We start from the raw sequence: 24,596 nt of genomic DNA on the forward strand, positions 1-24,596 counted from the left end.
GCTGGCTAAGCCACAGGGAATTCCCCCGGTGCTCCTGATGGCCAGTCCTGGCCTGTTTCAAAGAAAGAATGGTGAACTTGTCAGATGAAAAACTGAGTTCAGAACTCAATGACTTGTAACCTCTAACAAGTCTTCAAGGAAAGCAACAGCTTTCATAGTGCCATTCATATCATATGCTGCATCACAGTTGTATAGTTAAAGGTGCAGTAGGTAAGACTTATAAAAACTAGCTTTTTGGGTGCCTGGATAGCTCAGTTGGTAGAGCAGGTGCCCATATATAGAGGTTTACTCCTCGACGCAGGGGCCCAGGTTCAATTCCGACCTGCGGCCCTTTGCTGCATGTCATTCCACCCTCTCTCTCCCCTTTCATTTCTTCAGATGTCCTGTCAATAAAGGCCTAAAATGCCCCCCCCCCCCCCCAAAATAAAAACACAATTAACTTTCTCTCATATTTGCTGAAACTGACCTTATGTTTGAGTAGAACTACATGAAGCAGGTAGATTTTTAATCAGCTGCATTTGTTTAATGGCTTTTCCTTATCCCTTGATACACACAAACATACAGACGGTCGCACACACAAACCTGTCACTCGCCTTGCTCCTCCTCTTGGCTGATGAATCAGACGATAAGACACAAAGTAGCTTGTAAGCAGAGACAATTGGCCCAATGTGTTATTTTGAGTGGCTGGCTTATCAGCTGCGGAGCCGTGGGAATGAGGGAAGGACATATTGCCATATTTCGCCAATGAACAACTCACTGGTCTCATTGAGACTGTAAGGGATTCAGATGGAACGGTTCATTTCACGCAGGAGGGAAAGGAAAGGGCACGAGAGGATGTTAGAGGTGTGTGTGTGTGTGTGTGTGTGTGTGTGTGTGTGTGTGTGTGTGTGTGTGTGTGTGTGTGTGTGTGTGTGTTTGGATTGAGGGGGAGTACAAATAAGACAATATTTTCACAACAGAAAGAGGGTGTGAAAGAAAGAATTGGCCGAGCACAGAGCTTTGATTTCACTTTGGAGATATAGAGTCCCCGGACCAAACTTCGGAAGCCACCAAGGAGCAATTTTCAGTGCCTATCACAGCTCATTCATCATGGTGTGATTGCCGTGTCGCTGTTATCTCGCTTGCGGGCGGCAGACGAGCCGCAGCTGAAAGCCTCCATAAGAATTCCTTACCTGTAGCACTGGCCTGGGAGACTGTGTGTGTTTGTGTGTGATTGCACTAGCACTTATAGTATTTATGGATGCTCTCTTCCAAGCATTTGTGTGTGTATGTGCAGTGTGTGTATTTGTGTGTTTGTGTGCACTCTTGGCATGTTCACCTGGCCTTTACAGGGCAGTTTCATTACACCAACACATGGCCGTCATCTTCTCACTTCAATTTCACAAACCGCTCTAAGGCAGTCACAGAAGCAGTCACAGAATTGATTATTATTTTACTGCAAGGCCACAAACCATATATTTGTAATCAGTGGTTGAGTTTGTAACAGGTACTGTTTAGGTCTTAGTGAAATAATGTTTTTGTAGCCACACTGATGTAATAGAAAAAGCCCATGCTTCCTCAAGATAAAATTATCTTGGTTGTGTTGTCCTAAATCATGTGTGGTGTTGTGGTTTCTCTCTATTCTGATATACAGTAGCTTACCAAGCAGTAGAAAGAGTAATCTGTTTTATTTCTGTATTTCTTTTAGTAAATTCTGATCTCAGGTGAATTGTGATTGTGTAACTGCTGGTTTCTTAAAGCTGAAATTGTATATGACAACCAACTGAATATTACTTTCTAGCCCCTCCCATTCCGAGCGCATTTTAACTCCTACGGTGGCCGTATTATTCCAAGAAGTACGACTTCGTCCCTGAGTGTTCCTTCCAGTGTAATAATAGTTTTACGTTATTTTCGTACCATATCATTGCTAACATCAGCTATCAGGTTCCCAAACATATGCAAGCTAATGTTAGTAAAGTATCAGTGCTATCGTTATTCTTTATATTGTACAAGATTAATAGTGTAAGGCAATGTTTACAGTGTAGGAGAGAAGCAACGGAGATTTGTGTTTTTAATATGTTTCTCTGAGCAGTACGAACGATGTCAGTGAAACCAAAATTAGCTCTTAGTCAGGGCTCGACATTAACTTTTTTGAGGCACTTGTCCGGGTAAAGATTTATCATTTTATAATTTTGTTGTGTGTTTTGCTAATGCAGAATTCGAACAAACCGTTGAAAGCATCCAAACACTATCAATATTAATAAAATTCAGTTGAAACCCTCCGTCCCAACAATAGATTTCCCCTTCAACAAGGAAAAAGGATCTCCAGACTACATAATACAAAGTAATACGTTTCATGCCGGTGTGCAGTGTATCACCAGAGGTAGTGGTTACTTGAATTTATACTATAACTAAAATAATTTTGTAGACATAACAATGTTTTTGCCTACAATTTCACTTTCTACCCAGCAGAGGCTGATTTACCAAGGGATCCTTTAAAAGGTGTAGTGGTGCGTTCTTTTTGTCTTGTAATCGCAACTAGTAGCTCGAGTGTGACGTCACATCCATGTCGGAAAACGAGTAACCGTGGGTTGTTGCGTTCTTTTTGTCACACAATACTACGAGTTGGAGAAAAGATGGGTTTTTGTAACATTTTTAGTAACATTTAGGATTCTATTCACCCAGTTATTGACATATTACACACATATATTTCACAGTTTGATACATGAAAATTACGTTTTGATTAACATTAACGTTAGGCTACTGTTCTGCTTTCTGCTCAAGACTTGGCTTTAGGGTTAGGGTCATATACTGTAGCAACCGAGCGTCTCTAGCCAATTTCAGCTGCACAAGCTACAAAATAACTAATCAGGCGGTATTTAACTCCTAATAAGACTGTAGCAACATGCCTATAGGTAGCAGTGTACAGTGCTATGTGTACCACTTCTTCATTTGGTTACAACAAAGACAAAAGTGCTTAAAATTGTAGAAAACCACAATGTTTACTACGTGTGATGCACGACGTAGCCATCTTTGAAAGTGAACTCGGGGTCCTCTGAGTTCAGACGACTTGAAGTGTTATATATACGACCTCAGTGGCGTTCTTTTTGCAACTTCCGGTTCGTAACTCCGGAAAACAACTCGTAAATCGACTTCGGTGGACAAAAAGAACGCACCATAGCTACTTAACAGTTGATTATTACCTGATATTTAATCCGGCAAGTCGCGTAGCTGAGGTTTTACAATAACTGACGGAAAAACAAGCAGTGGAGTAGTAACGCTACGATAAATGAGTCAGATTAACTTCATGCTTCATCCACACAAAGCACACTGCTATCGCCATGAGTGACAGCTTTATTCGGCTTGTTTTCTGTGAACGATGTGGCGACAGAGTAACGTTAAGGCGGAGTTAGCAAGCTAACATTAGCTAACTAACACCGGCTGGTTGGCTTGCTGGTTCTGCCGTGCTTTTATGCTGCATCGCTTACAGACAACGAGCTGAACAGCTAGCTAGCGGTCCGTCCGACATTAGCGGTCCGCTGACCCACTGCCGCTGGGTCTAACGTTAGCGGTCCGCTATCCCACTGCCATTGGGTCTAACGTTAGCGGTCCGCTGACCCACTGCCGCTGGGTCTAACGTTAGCGGTCCGCTATGCCACTGCCGCTGGGTCTAACGTTAGCGGTCCGCTGACCCACTGCCGCTGGGTCTAACGTTAGCGGTCCGCTATCCCACTGCCGCTGGATCTAACGTTAGCGGTCCGCTGACCCACTGCCGCTGGGTCTAACGTTAGCGGTCCGCTATGCCACTGCCGCTGGGTCTAACGTTAGCGGTCCGCTGACCCACTGCCGCTGGATCTAACGTTAGCGGTCCGCTGACCCACTGCCGCTGGGTCTAACGTTAGCGGTCCGCTATCCCACTGCCGCTGGGTCTAACGTTAGCGGTCCGCTGCCCCGGATTGTGGGGAAAAAAAAATATTTGTTTCAAATCGGTAACATAGACGTAATGAGTGGCACATAACGTGAAGTAACATGGCATTTTATTATTAGAAAATCTAAATATTATTATTTGAGTTTTAACTTGTCCAGTGGGGCAAGTAAAGTCTCTTCCACTTGCCCTATAAAAAATCCACTTGTCCCGGACAAGCCTTAATGTCCAGCCCTGTTAGTATCTCCATCATTTACACGCAGCTGTTCTAGCTGTAGCCTAGTCTGTGTTACAACTGCATGACGTGAGTTGTCTACCAGGGAAATCATGACACTTATGACAACGTTTAGACAATCCTTTTTCATCATTGACACGAAAAGTATCCTGGACGTCGTTCTAGCGTTATGCACAACCATGCTATAGTTAGCCAAGCAACTATAAAACTTCAAACACCCAAATAGGCTGAATTACCTGTCGAGAAGAAAGCAGGCAACTTTGGCATCCCTTTTAAAATCCTTGCTCCTTATGAGCTCTTTCCATCTTGGAAAAGCCACTCCAATATTAACTTTGGTCTTGTCGCGTTGTCGTTTTAATTCTCTTTTTAACTTCCTTGGCGACTCCGTTTCATGTCCTCGAGAATAGGCGCAATCCTCCATTTTTAAGAGGCTTTGAAATCTGCCGGCAGTTGCTGAGTAATCTTCTCCCCCTCACTGACACTAAGTGTAAAAGCGCGAAAGGCGGAGGTATGTCCCTCTTTGGCTAATGTGTTTTAAAGATGGAGGTGCAACATGGCTGCCGCCATTCGAGCGACTCGCTTGTATGCATTCTGAATGATTCTGAATGTCAGATTCTACGCGTATGAGAATACTGATTAGTTGGTGGAAGTAATTACACATGAATGAGCACATTTGTGAAAGAACAAAGGGTTTTTTGCTAAGAATCAACTCAAAAAATTACACAATGGAGCTTTAAAAGTTACAAGTTATATTTTCAAGGTAAGTTTTTCAATAAAAGACATCCTGAGAAGGTCTTGAAGCCAAGCGCATCACTGAACAGGGTATTTGCAGGCTCAGACGCCCTCCTACAGTGCACACTCATTTCACATTCATACATCTTGTATCTTATTCATACAAGTTACTTCATTTTCATTCCATGTCTCGCCCTAGTCATGTGTGCCCTCCCTGCAAAAGCTGACCACCACCACTTCCTATTAAAAAAACACAGCCATACACATTCATATAAACACACACTTAGAGCCACTAAACCCCTCCCTCCATGCACACAAACACACAGCTTATGTCACACTGGTGAACAGTTTTGGAATCAACATTGTTGTTTTAACATGATTCATTTATTTTTAGGAAGCCACAACAGGGTAGATAGTAAGAAAATACTCACCTGAGCATAAAGACACCAAGCACACACACACACACACACACACAGCCTATGTCAAACATTTGAGTGAGAGATTTCTCAGTCTTTTCACTGGCTTCATGTAAATGCATAAGGTTATTACACCACTAACAAATCATTAAACAGCCTTGGGTGTTCATATATCCCTCATTTAATTACGCTCTTAAATACTACTCCTGCTTAGTCCTCACATTCCTCGTTTCTGAAAGAAATTAAATGGAGCAGAGCTTTACCTGTAGGGACATCTTTCTTTTGGTGCCAGCTTTCTGCCATTGTTGGTGAATCATACCGTACTCAATATTTAAATCCCAAACCTAAGACCCATTTTCCTTTCGTGCCTGAAACCTGCTTTAAGTCTCTTTTGTAAGACTCACTTTCTGCCTTGTCAACCACAGTTCTCATGGTCATTCCCACATTCCTGCAGACTACCCTTGTGTCACTGGGTGCTCTCATATCCACTCACATATGCATTGGTAAGGATTCAACAGTGCCCATAGAGCCGACTGATAAAAGCAGACACAGAGGCAGGTTCTTTTTCTATTGACCTTGTATTTTCCGAGTACCGTCAGAGCTTCTTTGTCTCCTGTTCAAACAGGACTACTGAACCCTGTGAGAGAATGATATCTCAGCTGCCACTTTGCTGGGCTCTGGAGAGAAAGTTTTTGAGGATAAGAAAACAGTTGAGGAAAGCGAGGAAGGTTGTGTGAAGACATCTTGAACACCCTGAGGTTTTGAAAGGGGAAATTCCACTGTGGTGTGTGAAGTTGAATGCAAATAACACCCATTGGTGCACCTGGCGCTCTGCGTCTGGACAGTATTTGTGTGTACGTGTACTTGCTTGTGCATACAGTATGTTAGAGTGTGCTTCTTTCACCGTCCACAACCAGACTTTTCATGGCCTAAGAGACTGCTTTAAAAGTCTACATTCTTTAAAGATTCAAACTCATAGCTTTATTGCTGTTTTGCTGTGGTGTGCAAAAGAAGTTAGATGGAATTTCCTTGTGATTTGCCCTCAAGGAAGACAGCACTTTTATACCTCTGTATAGGCTTTTCATTCCTTGAATGTTATGTTTATATAATTTTGTCTTCATCTTCACAGAAGGCTGCTGGTGGAAGTGGTTCTTTCAGTGATTTTATTTTTTTGCCAGTTTGGTGGAAGTTTTAGGATGAGTATGAACTGCGGCAGATATATCAGCTTTTAATAGCAGTTGTGTTTCATTTTTTCTGTAACCCAGCATAGATCTGGTTAATAGGCGGTTTTGACCGACATTTTTTTGCTACTGGAGTTCAGATAAAGAGAGACAAATTGAAACCAAGGAAAAGCAAAACAGCAGAAGTAAGAAACATTTAGGCTTGATAACAGTCAGACAGTCCCAGTGTTATTGATGGCTGTGTGATTGATGGATGTTTGCCAGGTCTGATTGTATTAGTCTGTACTTGAGAGCCTTGCTCCAAGAAATCGCGCTTCCAAATTTGTTATGAATATGAAATGCTTTTACCGTTCTTAACACATATAAAACAACAAGGAGTGAAGTGTGTTTGTTTCATTAAGGGGAACTACGCCCATTTTCAAAATTCATACATGTTATTCCTACGGTCTAAATTAAACAACCCAAAAATATTAGTGAACATGATCAACTCTCTCCCAAATACACAGCTCCATAGACAATAAATTGGTAAAGATGTTATGGATGACACAGAGCCCCCAGGGGAATGTTATTAGTATGTAGGTACATTTTCTGTTTTAGAACTGAGAACACTACAATAGAATAGGAACTTTACTGGTTCTCTAGTCAGTTGGTGTAAAGAGCTGTTAAATGACTCTAGCAGATTTTGTGTGTTTCTTCCTTTCTTCCCTCTCCCCCAGTCCGGCTTGCATTATGTACAAAACGTCTATGAAAGCCAACCTCTATAATAATGTTGCGGAAATTGGAAGGAGACCGAAAACGTCTGACTCGGTCTGGCTTGACTGCAAGTCGGCGCTTGAAAAGCTTCAGCGGTCTGTGAGCTATGAAATTAGCATTTATATTGTGCCTCAAGCATGCTGAAACATGAGCATGCATAGATGGCCTGTTTGGCCAGTAAGGTGATGTGTGGCTGTTTTAAGGAGTTAATAACAGATTTACTTTTATAGATTGGTACACACAGTCACTAACTGGCTGAAACCTTCACTGACTCTGAGCCGAAGAAACATTTTCTTTTCTTTTCTACTTCCTAAAGGACAAAAAAATCCCATGAAAAGGCTCAAAACCTCAACGCTTTAGTTCGTCTTACAGTATTTTCTGATGTCACTGGCCTATCTGTGGCCCTCAACTCTAAGCCCTGTTGTTCCTACTAAAGATGCAAAAATGTAAGGACGTTTTGTTCGTGAAAAGGACAAATCTTGCCAAGGAGCTTGCCAGCTTTTAGACTAAACTGACTTAAACAGTGAATTTGTTGGGGGCTATTTAATCCACATGTTTGCATTATGTTATATACCGGTGCTACTAATATGCAACAGCAATTATGTTTTGAACAAAACATAATGCCCGCCTGGATTACATTTTTATACCTATACATTGTTATTTAACATATCTGACAAGTCTGAAAATGAACAAAATGTTCCCTGGCCAGGTAATTCATTTATTTCTGAGAGTACAATATCAACCTTTGCAGTAAGATGTCCGCTGTTAGCAACAACAGCATAATAAAACTATTTTATGGATTGTTAGGCACTCACTCTCACCACCTAATCCAGGCACCAATTATGTTTCCCAGCACAATGTAATTAGAAAAAACATTAGTATTGCATAAATGTAATTTCTAGGTGACAGGTTTGGGATTTGGTGAGTAGTTACAGCAGCTGGACACTGTATATGCAATGAACTCAAAGTAAACTACAGTGCCCATGTTGATTGTTATGAGGGATCATGTCACCCAGTGCAGTTTGGCTCATTGGTGGTCTATGGCAAAGAGGAATAATAATTAACAATATGAAAAAAAGAATATTGTCAAACTTATCCTTAACATACACATGTGCAGCTCACATACTCTCACGTGCATGCTGTATCTAGGGTAACACTTTACTTGAAGGTATCTACATAAGAGTGACATGACACTGTCATGAACACATGACACAGTCATGACACATGAACCCTAACCCTAACTCTAACCATAACTTGTGATGACAAAAACCAAATGACACTTACTAAAAGAAGCGTTACGTCATAAACGTTTATGACTTGTTTATAATGTTTATGACGTTCATGACAGTGTCATGTCACTCTTATGTAGATACCTTCAAGTAAAGTGTAACCGTATCTTGTAACATAGTCTTTGTCAACTACCTCGCCCTGTAAAACTGTGCAGGTAATTGTTGCTATACAGCGTGTCTGTTTAATCGAACTATGAGCCTGGTTAGATAAATTGAATCCATATGCAGATTCAAGGTGCAGAGTTACGCAGGCAGAGAGAGTGGATCAGTAGTAATTTTATTCTCAGTCTTATCACAGCAGAACAGGAGGCTGTGAGTTCCACTGTCCAGTGATGCAACCAGAAAGAGGCAAGGCAACATCTGGTGTCAAAGTAATCTGAACCCCACCCCTGTACGCATGTACAGGTTGAACCAAGCGGTTGCTGTGACAACATGACAAGTCACAGTAACAGTTGTGCCACCTGATGTGAGCCAAGTTCTCAAATGTTCCAGATTTCAGTGTAACTATTTTTGTGGCTTTCACTGTGAGGCAAATCAATCGCTAGTCAACCAGCTACCACACAAATAAGCATTTCCAGCTGTGGCGATGACGAAACAATTATACTATTATATTACAGTTCTCAGAATACACCACAACACTACTGCTTATGCTTTACCCTCCTGAAAGTTGTCACAGTGGCTTTGAATGACTGATGACTCTGTGGTGAATTACACACACCCCGCTGTAGGCTTTTATGCCAACTAAAGTAGTCGACAATCTCTTGAACAAGCTCATAAACAAAAATCTGAGCTAGTATATGTTTTGCATGAGCACATACACTTCAGTTGTTGAAAAAAAAACTCAATAAAACGTCTATCTGCAACAGTAAAGAAAACAGAAGTTCTAGTCCACCTACTACTTTTTCTTTTGTTTTGTTTATTTAAAATAATGGTGAATGTCCGCACAGGAAAACGCTTAGACTTGTTAATCACTGTTATCTGATGTCATGTTGCCAAGGTAAGTTAGTTTTAGCTCGATTCATGGGCTGAGTGCAAGGATAAAGCAACATCAAAATGGTATATAACGCTGTCTTTTTTATGATGTAGTGGAGCCCGAGCACACCAGCTTGACAGTTGCATTATTTGAAAAATAGTGCAATAAGGGTGGCTCCAAAATACATCACTGCGGGGCTCTTTAAATCTTCCTACAACATCAACTAAATGACAAAACTAGACATAAATAAACAGACAGCCGAACAGAGAGTTGGTTCTTTAAAAGACAGGTAGTAAATAGGTGTGTGTGTGTGTGTGTGTGTGTGTGTGTGTGTGTGTGTGTGTGTGTGTGTGTGTGTGTGTGTGTGTGTGTGTGTGTGTGTGTGTGTGTGTGTGTGTGTGTGTGTGTGTGTGTGTGTGTGTGTGTGTGTGTGTGGTGGGAGGAAAACTGCTTTTGTTTTTTATCCACTTTTTGCTGGGTATAACAGATTAGCATGCGTGTGTCTGTCCCTGATTTTAGTGCCTGGCTCTGCTTCGAATCCACAAATCTCAGTTTTCATTGAAGGCAGTAAACCTGATGTGAACTATGCCCTCCAAAGAACATATGGGATGCTTCCACCATTCTTCCTGACTGTAAAATCTTTAGTTAGGTTCTGTAAAGCAATACTGTTTACACATTAAAGAGGCACTCCAGCAATTTAGCAGTACTCTCACGAAAAGTTAGGGAGGCTTTTTAAAAAGAATCATCAATATCGAAGCAACAGTCTAAGATATCCTGACTTGCTCTGCCTTCAGGAAAAAGACCTAGGGCCATCAAAACCAAAACCTCCCGTTTCCTCAACAGCACTTACTGCAGAACTATCCAATTATAAAATGGCTCCTCAATTCTGCGCCACCACTTAACAAAAGCAAAGCACAAACTTATACTGTATTTTAAAGCATCTGACACTTTATTCTTGTTATGCACCAGGTTTTTCTCTTGTACTGTTAATATCTGAGTGTATTATGTGTTTTTATTTCTTATTATGTGTCTTGTCTCTTATGCTGTGATTGTTGTTCTGTAATGAGCACACTGAGGCAAATTCCTAACAACTACACTACCGGTCAAAAGTTTTAGAACACCCCAATGTTTTTAGTTTTTTATTGACATTTTAGCAGTTCAAGTCCAATGAATAGCTTGAAATTGTACAAAGGTAAGTGGTGAACTGCCTGGGGTTAAAAAATAAAGTAAAGTTACCCAAAACTGAAAAATAATGTTCATTTCAGTATTTTACAAAAAGGCCTTTTTCAGGGAACAAGAAATGGGTAAACAACGTAAAGCTGTTCTGCAGCAATGGAGGTTGCTCAAGCTTTGGAAGTTGGTGCTACCAATTCACACAGGTGTTCCAACTTGTCTGGATTACTTACAACCCCCTCTGTTTGTATAAAAGTATTGTTGGAACACAGTGTGGTACCATACCCTCGTGAGCATTATTTAAACAGTATTGTACTGCAGAAAGTAGTGTGTTGCTATAAAAATGGCAGGAAAAAGGTAATTAACAATGGAAGAGAGACAGACCATCATAACACTTAAGAATGTTGGTCTTTCCTACAGAGAAATTGCAAAGAAAGTCAAGGTGTCAGTGAGTACAGTATTCTTCATGATCAAAAGTAATTTAGAAACTGGGGGAAACTATGACAGGAAGAGGTCTGGCAGACCCAAAGCCACAACAGAATCAGAAGACAAGTTTCTGAGAGTCAACAGCTTGCATGATAGGCGGCTAACAGGACAACAGCTTCAAGCACAGCTTAATAGTGGTCGTAATAAGCAAGTTTCAGTTTCAACTGTAAAGAGAAGACTTCGAGCTGCAGCTTTGATAGGTCGAGTTGCAGCAAGAAAGCCATTGCTAAGACATCAGAATAAGAAAAAGAGGCTTGCCTGGGCCAAGAAACATCGTCAATGGACTACTGAAGACTGGAAGAAGGTGCTATGGACTGATGAATCAAAATGAAATTGAAATCTTCGGTTCATCACGCAGGATTTTTGTACGCCGTCAAGTAGGCGAAAGAATGGTTCCTCAGTGTGTGACATAAACTGTCAAACATGGAGGAGGAAGCGTGATGGTCTGGGGCTGTTTTGCTGGATCCAGGGTCGGTGATTTGTACAGAGTGAAAGGCACCCTGAACCAAAACGGCTACCACAGCATTTTGCAGCGCCATGCAGTACCCTCTGGTATGCGCCTAGTTGGTCAGGGGTTCATCCTACAGCAAGATAATGACCCAAAACATAAGTCCAAGCTATGCCAGAACTACCTTAGGAAAAAAGAACAAGATGGTAAGCTTAAAAACATGGAGTGGCCAGCACAGTCACCAGACTTAAACCCCATTGAGCTGGTTTGGGATGAACTGGACAGAAAAGTGAAAGCAAAGCAACCTACAAGTGCCACACATTTATGGGACCTTCTGCAACAGACTTGGGAAGAACTTCCTGAAGAATATTTGATTTCCATTGTAGAAAGAATGCCACAAGTGTGTTCAGCTGTTATATCTGCCAAAGGGGGCTACTTTGATGAGTCAAAAATTTAGAATACATTTTGCTTTATAAACTGATTCCATGATTTCTTTTTTAACTTAAATTGTTCATTTGTTCTATACTTTCATTTCAGAGTACAATGAGTCATTGAACTGCATGAATTTCAATAAAAACCTGGAAAAATTGGTGTTCTAAAACTTTTGACCGGTAGTGTAAGTTTTATTGCAGTAAAGTATTGAATCTTGAATCTGACTTTCTATTCTTAAGAATATGCTTACAGAAACTAAGAATCCCACATTTCCCAACTCACTAGCTAATTTTGTTAGACTTTTTTCTGTCCATGTCTTTCAAACTCCACACCGCCAGTTTGTTTTCAGACTTTGAAAGTTTACTTCACGGACACAGAAGATTTTTGTATTTTCACAAGCTGAATATAACTCTGCGACAAGTGAACTGAATAATGCAGTCCAGTATGAATTCTGTACAATATGTCAGTATCTCGTCTGTGCTCCGTCTTGCTTTGTCACGCTACCGTTTATAGACCGTCAGATGGAGATGTGCTGTCTAAGATGCAAGCCATGTGTGTTTTTCAGGAGAATCCATATGTGATGCTGCGGCAGAACCACCAAGAACTGGAGGGAAACGACCGCTACGAAGGCTTCTGTGTGGACATGCTGAAGGAGCTGGCAGATATTCTCAAGTTTAAGTATCGCATCCGGCTGGTGGGGGACGGACTGTACGGGGTTCCTGGAGCCAATGGAACGTGGACCGGCATGGTTGGAGAGCTCATCTCAAGGGTATGTAAATATATACACATGCACAAACTGCATGAAATCATAAATTATCATTCATATTGCATCATATACATGTAAGCACACCAGTAACTAAAGTGCTTCCTCGAGGTACACAAACACAAAAGTCAAGTGTATTGCTCAGCTCTTATATAGTTTTACAGCAAGCAGCTTTCCTACATGTCATACACACACTTTTCATTCAGCAGCTGGCCTTTTCAGTCTAAGCATTGTATTTTCTAAAACAGTCACAGCTTGTTGGTGGCTTGTTCCCTGTCAGCTCCTTTCTTTAAGCTTTCTGAACTGACCTTAACAGACTTTTCTCCTGAATTGGTCTATGTTGTTGCTGTTAAATCTCTGAGTGAGGTGTTAAACTCCTCCAGCTACGCTGTATGTAGCTGTTAACACTCAGATAAGTTTATATAGGGGAGGGGAGAAGAGGAGGAGGAAAAGAAGTAAAACAGGCAAAAAATATAGGGAGTATGAGGCTGGGGTGAGGAAGAGGAAAACAAAAATGAAGTAAAGAGGGATTGGGCTGATCCTGAGAGGTGATCTGTCTTAATTCTGTGGGCTAATGGAGGGCAAAGCCATTAAGTATGTAAAGCAAGCAGTGCCTGCTCTTGTTATTGTCACAGTCTGCCACCGCCCTTGTCCCCTGAAGTTGCCTGTCAAAGGCTAACCTTCAGAAGGGCCATGGTTGAAGTCAACATGTCTATCTGACAGCAGCTTGAGAGGCGGGTGGGGGGATGGGCAAAAAATCAAGACGTGCTTGACTGGGATTTGTCATGGGATGGGGGACATCTGGAGGGATGTTCCACAGTGGACAGAAAGGGTTGAGCTTGTTTGGTCAAATGCTTAGAAAGGAATGGGAAAGCTGGCAGAGTATAAATATTGTGAAATAAAACAGCAATGGTTTTCAAGTTTAATGGATAAATTGAAGGGATATGAAATATACACTTGGTAGCAGCAAAGGAGGACAGCCTTAGGTTATTTTGGACAACAAATACCTGTGTCCCTGCCAGTACCATTCAGACTGAACAATATTTCACTGAGTGAGGGTGATTAGTTTGACTGGCGTCAGACAATGAGACGTGCCAGGAGGAATCCAGATCAAAGTCTAAGTACAGTACTGTATGTCCTGGTTCCTTAATCCACAGTGCTGCAGATAGAGAACATAGGCATCTCCAAAGACTGAACTCTTAAAGTCAAATACTACATCCCAGAGGGTAATGTTTAATTCATCCCTCACATTCACAAGTGTTTTTTGTGTCTTTTTCACCGGCTTAGCATTATATGATTGAATGCAAGTGGAAACAGGTATGATGCAATATTGAATAGCCAGCATTACATTGTTTTTTTCAGTTACACTAGAAGGCATAACAGCAGGCAGGCAGAAAAATCAGGTAATCAATATTAATATTCTATCTTCACATAAATATTTAAGTGGCTGTTACGACCGTGTGTTCATTTTTCAAAGGATCAGTGACTTTCTTTGTTGAAATTGCCTGGATGGTCGTTCCCTGCGTGTGGCTTCCTTCCGGCACTAGGAGCAGGCGATCAGACTTTCAAACGATGGAGAGAGAAAAAAGACGAGGCGGAGGCTGGGGACAGCTGATGATGGAAGGTCAAAGTCCGCGGGCTGAGTGTAGGGTATCAGGAAAATAGGCTTTAGTGTGCAGTGTAGACTGTGGTGAGGTTAAAGAGGTGTACATTTTGGTGTGTACCACACTAATTGAAGCACACACAGAGTGGGATCTGGGCTTTTAGGTGAAGCTCTAAATTTCTTCTGGTAGCAGTTTAAACCTGCTCTAAAGGTTGGAATAATTATTTTCACATCACATCAAAAACACTCTTTCATGCATGCCAGATGCCCCTCTCCCTGTTTCTCTTTCCTGGAGATACAGTGTTTTGTGGATTTTGAGTGGCGTCTGCAGTGCTGCAGCAGAGCTACCCTCTCTTCACTCTCATCCTCCCATTCCTCCCCGTCCCGCAATCCTCTTAGTTCTCCTGCAGCAGACAAAGAGCAATGCATTGCTGCTTTCACTCTTTGCTCCTCAGGGAGATGAAAAATCCCTTGCAGTTGCACTTTGCTGGCCTGTATTACTAGCAGGGAGCCATCCAGTATTCAGCGTACATTGGCCATTTCTACGTGTGTGTTTGTGTTTGTGTGTGTGTGTGTGTGTGTGTGTGTGTGTGTGTGTGTGTGTGTGTCTGCGTGTCTGTGTTTTTTTAAGTGTGTGTTTTACCAGCCACTGCTTTGTCAAGTGATTTGTCTTGACACTGCTCCCTTGGCAGGCCACAATGGTTACCCTCAGCTCTTTTGTGACCTACACACACGCACACGCACACTCACACACAGTTCCAATGCTGGATTATCCTCACCACAGATAGTGCTATTGGCGGACAAAGAGGCTATATGAAACAAAAGGGCATTATTAGTGAATTTGCATCTAGTAGCCCACTTCTTATGTCATCCTTTCAACCGCTTAAATTATTGGTTATGTCATAAACTTGTGTTACGTCCTCACGGCTATGTTCAGTATTCTTTTGACTGTGTATTCATATGATGATTCATTCTGTTTCAGAAAGCTGACCTGGCAGTCGCAGGCCTCACCATCACAGCAGAGCGTGAAAAGGTCATCGACTTCTCCAAGCCCTTCATGACCCTCGGCATCAGTATCATGTACCGGGTCCACCTGGTAAGTTTCCTCCCACCAGCCCACCACACACACCCACTCTAACCGATCGAACTGGCTCTCGTACAGCTTGCAGACATACCACAGCAGGCTGTCAGCCTTGTCTAATTGCTGGAAAAGAACTACTATCCCTTTTGGACTGTAGAGTCTATCTCCCTTAACCTGTCCAAATCCTTCCACAAACTTTGCACCTTATCGCCTCTTTTACCTCTTAGCCCCTCCTCCAAACCCTTAGTCTCACAGTTTTCTTGCTTCTTCTTTATCTTCCCAACATCCTTTACCTTCTGTCCCTGTAGTCTCAACTTTTTAATAGTGTCCAGTAGGGATGTAACGCTTAACCTCATGGTTATAGTGACCAAAATTATCACAGTTTACGGTATTATCGCGGTATTTTTTAAAAAGTGTGTTCAATATGTTCAGAAAGCACTGATAGGCCTACACAAGCTGAAATAGTTTAAAAAAGTGTAACAGTGTTTATTATATTACAAAAATATAGACAAAAGGCTTGTAAAAACTATTGAAAACTGGCTACTGGATCACTGGCCCGCTGTAGGGTGTCCTGTAAGAACTTGAACCAGAGATGTCTGACTTTGAGATCCAGGGAGATGTATTTACGACTCGAACATGAAGTTAACTATGAAGTTGTATTTGAAGTTACGTGTGAAGTTGGATGTGGTTCTGAAATATAAGCAAATAACAATGCACATTAATGTATGTATGTAAAGCATCTGACTTACTATGAACATGTTATAGCCACCAGCATATAACAAGAAACAATACTAAGAATTACATTAATTTCTCTGTAATCATTGACATAAATGTAACATGTTGCTCAGTAACACAAACTGAGAATAAGCCACAACTATTACAGCATACATATCCATAAAGGAGCAAACAGTGTAATACACCTTTAATAGCTAAGCACGTGGCTCCACAGCACTAGTTTACTGGCGATTGCACGTTGCCAGCAAATTGCCCTAACACAACCTGAATATCAACACGTGGCTGCACAAGTAATATTAAACAATCTGCACATCTATCAGCTATGCAATAAGAAACACAGCAACAGCAATATTATCAAGGCGATAATATATCTCTCTCTCTCCAAGTAAATGTCATGTTGTAACATGGGCTAAATTTATCCACATTGTAGCAGAACACGTATTGAAATATGAATAAACTTAGCTTAAACGTTTACACAGATAACGAGGCAGAACAACCCATGACAGTTTAGCAAGCTACAGAGTGGTTTTAGCTTACGTTCTGGGCTACAAACATCACTTCAAGAAGTCCGAAAACGGGAAAGGAATGATAAAGAAAAAAGTTCTACAGCTGCTGCATTCTGTCCCCTTCTCCTGTCTGAGCGCGAGTGATTGGCAGGAGATCAAAGTGCTGACTCTCGTCAATGATTGGTCAATCATCTCAGGAGAGAGCATGTGTTACTATTGTTACTATGGCCTTTTTTACAAGGCTGATAAATGTTCTGAGCGCTGTCATCTCCTCTTTCCGCCATGATTCCTCAAGAAACACACGTTGTAGGCTACGCAGTGCGCCTGCGCGGCAACTTCAGGAGACTCGGATGAAGCTGGGAAGATTGAACACAGGGTTTCCACACCGTGGTAATCCACCGTGATAATAAGGATCTTTTAAATGAAAACGGTAATCAACATTTTTACCGTGGTTTACCGTTACACCGGTAATCGTTACATCCCTAGTGTCCAGCTTCTTTCACTTCTCCTGTGTTTGATTTCCTCCTTCTGTTCTGTTTTACTTACTGATTAATGTACCAGTTACACAGTTGTTTTCTGTTTGCCCTCTGCTAGGGTTTGGCCATCTTATTTGTGCAAGCAACGCCCTCCATGCTCCATAGAGAGCAAGCCCAAGCAAGAAACAGTGAAACAACAGCAGTGCAGGTGGAAATGAGCCAGTGTTTGTAGAGTCAGTGGCCCATTAATCATCAGTCCTCCCCCAAAACCCAAGGTGACACAGCAGGGCCAACTATGGCACCAGCCACATTCTGCACTTAGGTGATCTGGCACGTGCATAGTGTCCCAAAGGGGCATTTACTCACATTTTCTCTTGCTCCTGGCTCCCCTTCTTGTGAACTTCCCTCCTTCTCACCTTACCATAGCCTACACACAGCACTAATATGTGTAGCAGTGAGGGACTCAATTGAGCGCCAACAGTTTGGAGAATCAATCGATGCTCGCAGCAGGTGGAGTGTTAAATGGGCTGCAGGGTAGCATATCACCTCTGAAGAGGGAGGCAGGCTGGCGGGTGGCAGCATGAGGAGGTGACATGGAACTGATGTCCCTCAGGGCTGGCACACAGAGTCACAGAGTTGAGTTAGCACAGACTTGGCCCAGTTGACACCAAATTCCTGAGTAAGAGGTCAATTAGAAGGAAATGAAGAAATCAGTTATTAAGATAAAGCACTGATGTATGGAGGTTTTGAAAAGAGAAAAGAGAAAGCTACAAGATAAGAGTGAAAGTGAAGACATGTGTCCCTTGTATTTCTCTGTCTCTCTCTCTGCCCCACCATCATTTATTCATGCACTTTTTACTCTCCCATTGCCCCTTGGCATTTTCTCAGATCTGATTCCAAGCGGTCCCTCAGCATGGCTCTAAAATTCGATATTTGAATTTCTGTGACTGCACTGTTTAGTTCTAATCCACTGACTATTGATCTTAGGCACAGTGCACTACAAGGGGGGGTTTGCTGCTTATTTCAAACTTTAAATGAAAATTTCAGTCTAATCAATAAGAATGGCAAATGCAATAAAATAAAGGCGCCAGTATTAATTACCCTCAGACTATCAGCAATTTATTCTCCATCTCTCCTCTTTGTCAGTATGTTTGTATTGTACGTCTTTCTCTCTCAAACACAAATTTTTTCTCTTGTATTTTGCATTTATTAAGACTGTGACTATATATATAATAATATAGTAAAAGGCAAAATCCGTGTTGGCGAAATTACTCATGTGTATTTACAAAGCTATCTCCAACTGTTTTCCCACCATCACTGCCTCAATGGAACACGGCGACTTATTGGGAATTTAACTTATTCACCGTAACCCCCAGAGTTAGACAAGTCCATACATACCCTTCTCATCTCTGTGCATGCTGTAAGGCTGTCTGACACCGCCAGCGGCATCAGGACATGAAGGTGAATGGTTCCAGTAATCCTACTGCTCCAAATTGTGACAAAAGTGACAAAATAATGCCAACATGTTCCTATTTACATGTTGTGATTTGTATAGTCACACAAACCGGTACTATATTCTCAGACAGGTTGTTGCAAAGCAAATCATTCCGCCCATGTACTATATTCTTCCGCCTGAGAAAATAGTTCCCGGTTTGTTTACGGTTAGAAGTCGGCTGTGTCTCATGTTACGTTGTTTTTTGTACACACTGTGACTCTACAAATCACAACATGTAAATAGGAACATGTTGGCGTTATTTAGTCACTTATTCGGAGCAGTAGGCTAGTTGGAACCACTTACCTTCAGGATCTGTGCTAGGCTAAGCTAATGCTGGAGCCGTCAGACAGCATTACAGCACGCACAGAGATGAGAAGGGTATGTATGGACTTGTCTAACTCTGGGGGTTACGGTGAATAAGCTGAAGTCCCAATAAGTCGGCGTGTTCCTGTATAAAACAGCAGAAACCTGGACTGAAACTTCACTGTCTCCTCCACTCTAAGCACTGTCAACTGTCATAGTCAACGTTTCTATGGAGCTTGCAGAACAGCAGCAAATCACAACACTTAATTACCTGTCATGTGATTTTTTTGTAAGTGTTTTAAGTTACACAAAAAGACAGGGGATGTGATTCTCTGGAGGGATCACTGTTGCCTTGTATACTCTGTTGTATGATTTCTGGACATTGAAATAAAAAATATAGGAACAAATCTCAGACAGCTTGCAGCTTTTCTGCAAAATGCAAGCTCTACCTGTCTAGGTTGCCTTTCCTGACTATTTTGTGGCTTCTTGGTGTGTGTCCTTTGAGACATGCATGTGGTTTGAGGCCATATAAATAAATTTGATTTTCTTTTACACACAAATCGAAGAGCACACCTTTACCTCAGCAGCCAGTACAATATGTGAATTGGACATCAAAGTTAGGAACCCAAACATAACCTAGAGCTACTGTCAACCTCTTCTCATAAAAGCCATCTCTCCCATAACATTCATCATCTGTACAACAAAAAGCCATATGCTGTAACCCAAGACCCCAACACTCTATATCAGCTCATTTTATATCTGTGCCAGTTCCATCCTCTAAACATTTCCTTCATTTTGGGGACTGTGCGGCAAAGTAAGTGCATGTGTGTGTGTAAGAGAAAGAGAGAGCGGCACTTAATTAGACATAGGAGCTAATTAGGGGTGTGTGGAAGTGGTGTCAGATTCAGCAGCTGCCCTGAGGATAGAGCGTGGCATACAGAGCTTTATTGACTCTCTGGCCACACACGACCTTAGACAAAATTATACAGTCACAAGTCCTTGTGCATATACATACACACATAGTTTCTGTAATGACACACATACATGTACAAAGCACGCAAACATAAAGCCAGACAACCTGGAGAGCCCAGGAGACAGCATAATGTTGTTATGAATATGACCCTGTGAACTCTGCTATATCAACTGCTCTCTGCGGCTGTCTCAACAGCAGCTCTGACACAATTAGAAATGCACACACTGTCAAACAGCCCATAAAGAAAGAGTGAAGGTGGGGAGACAAGGGAAAGGAGAGAAAGAAAGGCAATATTAAAGAGAATTAGCAAGAAACGGGCAGAAAGAAAAGCAAAAGGGGTGGAGAGAAGAAGCAGAAATAAGAGCAAGAGTTGAAATGACAATGGGTAGTCTCAGTATTCAGGCAGGCAGCCTCAGGGGGCAACAGTGTGGAATGAATACCAAGAGGCAGGATGACTAGGTAAAATCCTTGACTGGATAACCTTACCAGCTCCTTCAGCCACCCTCCTGGGCTGGCATGCCAGCAATCCCGAGAGAGAGAGATAGAGAGAGAGAAGGGGGCAATGGAGGAAGGACAGTGGGAAGTTAAGAGAGAAAACAAGGGCAGTGCAAGGTAAAAATGAATGAGCTCTTCATCTGCGTGTTAAGAGGAAGAAGGGTTATACACATACTATAATAGGCAGCAATTCCTTGCAATTCTATTTGTTGAGATGTACTCATAAAGATAGATCGTAAAGGATGTTTCGCCCTCTGCACCACGTCTGCATTCTCTTCCATCCTTTGATTTGCCTTATGCCCTCTTATCATCTTAACGTGACGATAAACCTTCATAAAATGATTCCCCTGGCTCTAATAAAAATGATTCAAACACGGCAGCAAATGTTTATGTGTGAGGAGCCAGGGCAACCTGTGACTATGATTTATACTCATGTACCCACATTTAGTGCTTGTTCTACACTGAAATCCCGTTATTGCAGCAGGTTTACTTTTAATATCTAACTCATGCGCGAGGGCAATTATCAATATCAATACAGTTTGGCCATTATGTCAGAGTGTTGGAGTCTTTTGTCTCTTCCAATTGTGTATCTCCCATTAAATAGTAACTACCAGATTAGCCATGGTTGCTGTTTTCCCCAGCCAAAAGTCAGCTACCTGCTGCCTCTGTGTGCAGCACTGGTGCTCCCTGTGCACTGGGTTACCCAAGCACGTACTGTATCTGTTCTGCTGCTGCCGCTGACTGACAGCGCAGACAGCTGCTGACAGGCTTTCAAACACAAGCGCACACACATACAAACACACAGCTACTGACAGTCTGTCTTGCACACATAGACTCACCTTCCACAAGGAAGAGAGAGAGCAGACCACCTATATGAGCTGACTTTTCAAACAATAATCCTGTGCCATTTGGATAGACTGGGATGTACTTGTGGTCTCGTAAATTTCTCTCTCAAGTCAATTTGTCACTGATAACCTATGAATAACTAAATACACTCAATATTTACGTACATAAGTTATTCATAACTGTGCTAACATCAGTGGAACTGAGCCCTCAGTGGCACAGATGAATCAGAGGTAAGCATCTGTGAAAGACAGATGCACTCCTTCATAATTTCTTTCACAAGAAACCGGAGTCAGTCAGCCTACTCTATGGGCCACATACACTCAAGCCCATGTAGTGCACTTACTGTACCGTGAACTTAGGAAGCCGTGGCATAGCCAATTTAAACCTGCATTAACAGATTTTTGTGGCCACACAACAAGCTGTACACATAACATTGGCACATTATCCTTTATAAAGCTATTATGGCATATCCAGCAGACAAAGAGCAACGTTAGCATTCATTTAATTTGTGTTTCAGCAACCTGATGAATGATAGTCCAATAAACTCTATTTTAGCTTTGTTTTTGGTCTTTACCAACCAATGAGGGAAATATCTAGCTCTTTAGCTGCGAAATGCTCCACTATGTTCTCCAGCCAGTCACTAACTCTGATCAGAGCGGGAGAGGAAATTAGGCTGATAAGAACATCAAAACATTAAAGATGCTGCAGTGAAATCAAAACAATGAGCTGAAAAGCACTAAAATGCTCTGTGGAGTTGTTGAGTAAGTGGGAATTATCTGTTGGTTCATGACTACAGAAGACCCTTTTCACATTATACATAGATCCATTGTAATATAAGTATTGATTAGTGCAGCTTTAAAAACATGACATTGTAGCCCTGATGTTTTCTGTTGTCACAAGATGATCATAGGGAGATTTATTAAGCCCTTTCTTTCTAGGACTCAGTTTACAAGACGTAAAGTGTTTGTTAAATGGACAAAAAAATATCCTGACACATTTTAGAAGCATGCAGACAGTTTTTTAATACATGTTATGCAGTTCCCATTAAGGCTATCTGAATCTGTGTGCTCATTGGTGTGTCTCTTGCAGCCTCAGTCACCATGGATAATTTCCCCTCCAACTCCTGAAAACATAACTTTGTCTCTGAGTGTTGAAGCACACATTACACCACAGGAGATGACTCTCTCAACAACACACAACTCCTACTGTCTTCATGTTGTCCTTGTGATTCCTGTCTCTTCCTACCATTTGCTCAGTTTCTATTTCTGATCTTCTGCACCTTCACTTCTCCACCATCTGTGAGCATTTGTGTCCCGCATCTCTGCAGCTCTCTTCATCTTAATAATAGCACCTTGGTGGGAGCTTAAGATGTGGACACGCGGGGCAAGCATTTAAAAAAAAAACGCTGGTTCAGCATGCACCAAACTGGACCAGTAAACAGGAGGACTCATGTCAGCACATACTGTTCTTACCCACATAATGCCAGTGCCAACAAGAGGCAGCTTGGCAGTGATACTGATTTTACAACATTACTCTACCTCTGAGATGGCCATTGTGTGTTCCACCACGCCACTGTTCTATTTTGAGACAGCTATCATCATCATCATACATATCACACTCTATAGATAGACAGACCGACATTAAGACTGGGAGGCTGATTTAAATCATTCAAAAAATTATACTGAATCCTTTCCTGCTTTCAGCATCTCTCCTATTTTACGCAGTCAAGCTAATATGCAAGTGATTACGGACGCATTAATGAATTTTCAACTCTGCACAAGTCTTAATGGGGGTTCGTTTATCATAACAAATGCCCACCAAAATAATTTTGCTGCAAATTAAATTTGGAGGGCCTCAGAAATGTTTTACTGCAGTGTTTTGGCATGTGTGATGTCCCCTAGGAGTACCTAATTGAGTATTTTTGCATAAAAGCGATTTGCGCTTACTTAGGTGGGCTCCACTGTGCTGCCTGTAGACAAAAATCAGACAGACAAAATCAGACAAAGAGCTTCTACTCTCACAACAACACTTGGACAGTTGGTTGTGTGATCTCCTCCACTATATACCTGTGTTGCCTGCCCCGATACCATCTCCATTTCATAGTCATTAACAGATGGTGGATGGGCATCTGTGTGTAAATGGCTAATATTCTCTTGCTGACGCTCGGTCAGCCAGGCTATATGCTGAACATGCACATAGGAAATATGCGGATGCACATAGCACATAATAAGTACACCCATTTACCAGTAACTGGTTTCATTTAGAGGACAAAAGCCGTTGGGGCTGGAAATGAAACCTTAGAAATGAACCCCTATATTCCCATTGCTCTGCTAGCTGCCAACCTTACTTTAGCCACTTCCTCTACCACCGATACATTACAGCCCATAGCTGCTTAGGCACAGCTAGCCTTTCTGTCCAAGCCAAAGCTATTACTGTAATCTCTTTCTCTTTTTTCCCCTCCAAGCTGGGACACTGTGCGCTCCCAGTCATACAGGAAGTCAACTATAGGTCCCAGAAATGAATTTTGTTTAAATGAAGCTGTAATGGTTTACTTGATTACTTGACCTTTCTGCCTCTACTGCATGCAGCCTCGTGGAGAGCATGCATGGTGACTGTTGTTCTTGTTCATTATTGTGACCTCCATTGTTCGTTATGATTGGACCTAATTCTGCATCTAATGTGATTTCATGTAAAAGCTTACTATATACCAATTAACAGGAAACAGTCTTTTTTTTTCTTTTCTTTCAGTGCCACAATCCAGGCAATAAAACCTCTTATCTGTGATGTTGTATCAATATACAGCCCAGTGCCACTCTGTTGACAATTCATGGGTGTCTGAGTTTGGGCTTTCATACAATGTTGATCTGAATGTTTACATGCAAATGAGATTCGTATAATTATAATTGTTATCAGTTTAGGGCAGGAAAACCTAGGCTTATCGCATCAAAATCCCTTTATTTACTGTCCCAGTCACCTTTTTCATCTTTTCCAAATTGCACAAGCGGCAGTAAATGTTGTTTAAAACAGAACAAATTGGGCCTGGGGCAAAGCCATCAACACTGAAATTCAGCAACATTCATTTTTAATTAAACTTGGCACTCACTTTGTGGGGGCGATGTTCGAGACTTTGTATGTGTTTTTTCACATACTAATTAGTTAATCTTCACCTCTACAAGTAAGTGTAAGTGTTTAAACTCTCGCCACCTTGTTCAGCAAAAGCCCATGTTTGGTTGGCTTGTGTGTATTGAACATGGGATCAAGGTGGTCACGGTCTTTGTTGCAGGCTTTAATGATTTAA

General features: G+C 41.7%; 1 protein-coding gene across 1 annotated transcript in view; it reads left to right on the top strand.

Annotated features, from left to right (window-relative positions):
* grik4 (glutamate receptor, ionotropic, kainate 4) overlaps positions 1 to 24,596 on the top strand; it is a 327,233-nt gene that overhangs the window by 294,719 nt on the left and 7,918 nt on the right. Inside the window, exons 15-16 of the mRNA XM_028573124.1 lie at positions 12,588 to 12,791; positions 15,371 to 15,484. Of these exons, the coding sequence (XP_028428925.1) occupies positions 12,588 to 12,791; positions 15,371 to 15,484 (318 nt within the window). The remainder of the gene's footprint in view (positions 1 to 12,587; positions 12,792 to 15,370; positions 15,485 to 24,596) is intronic.

The sequence above is a fragment of the Perca flavescens genome, chromosome 3 (assembly GCF_004354835.1).
Source record: "Perca flavescens isolate YP-PL-M2 chromosome 3, PFLA_1.0, whole genome shotgun sequence".
Taxonomy (NCBI): domain Eukaryota; kingdom Metazoa; phylum Chordata; class Actinopteri; order Perciformes; family Percidae; genus Perca; species Perca flavescens.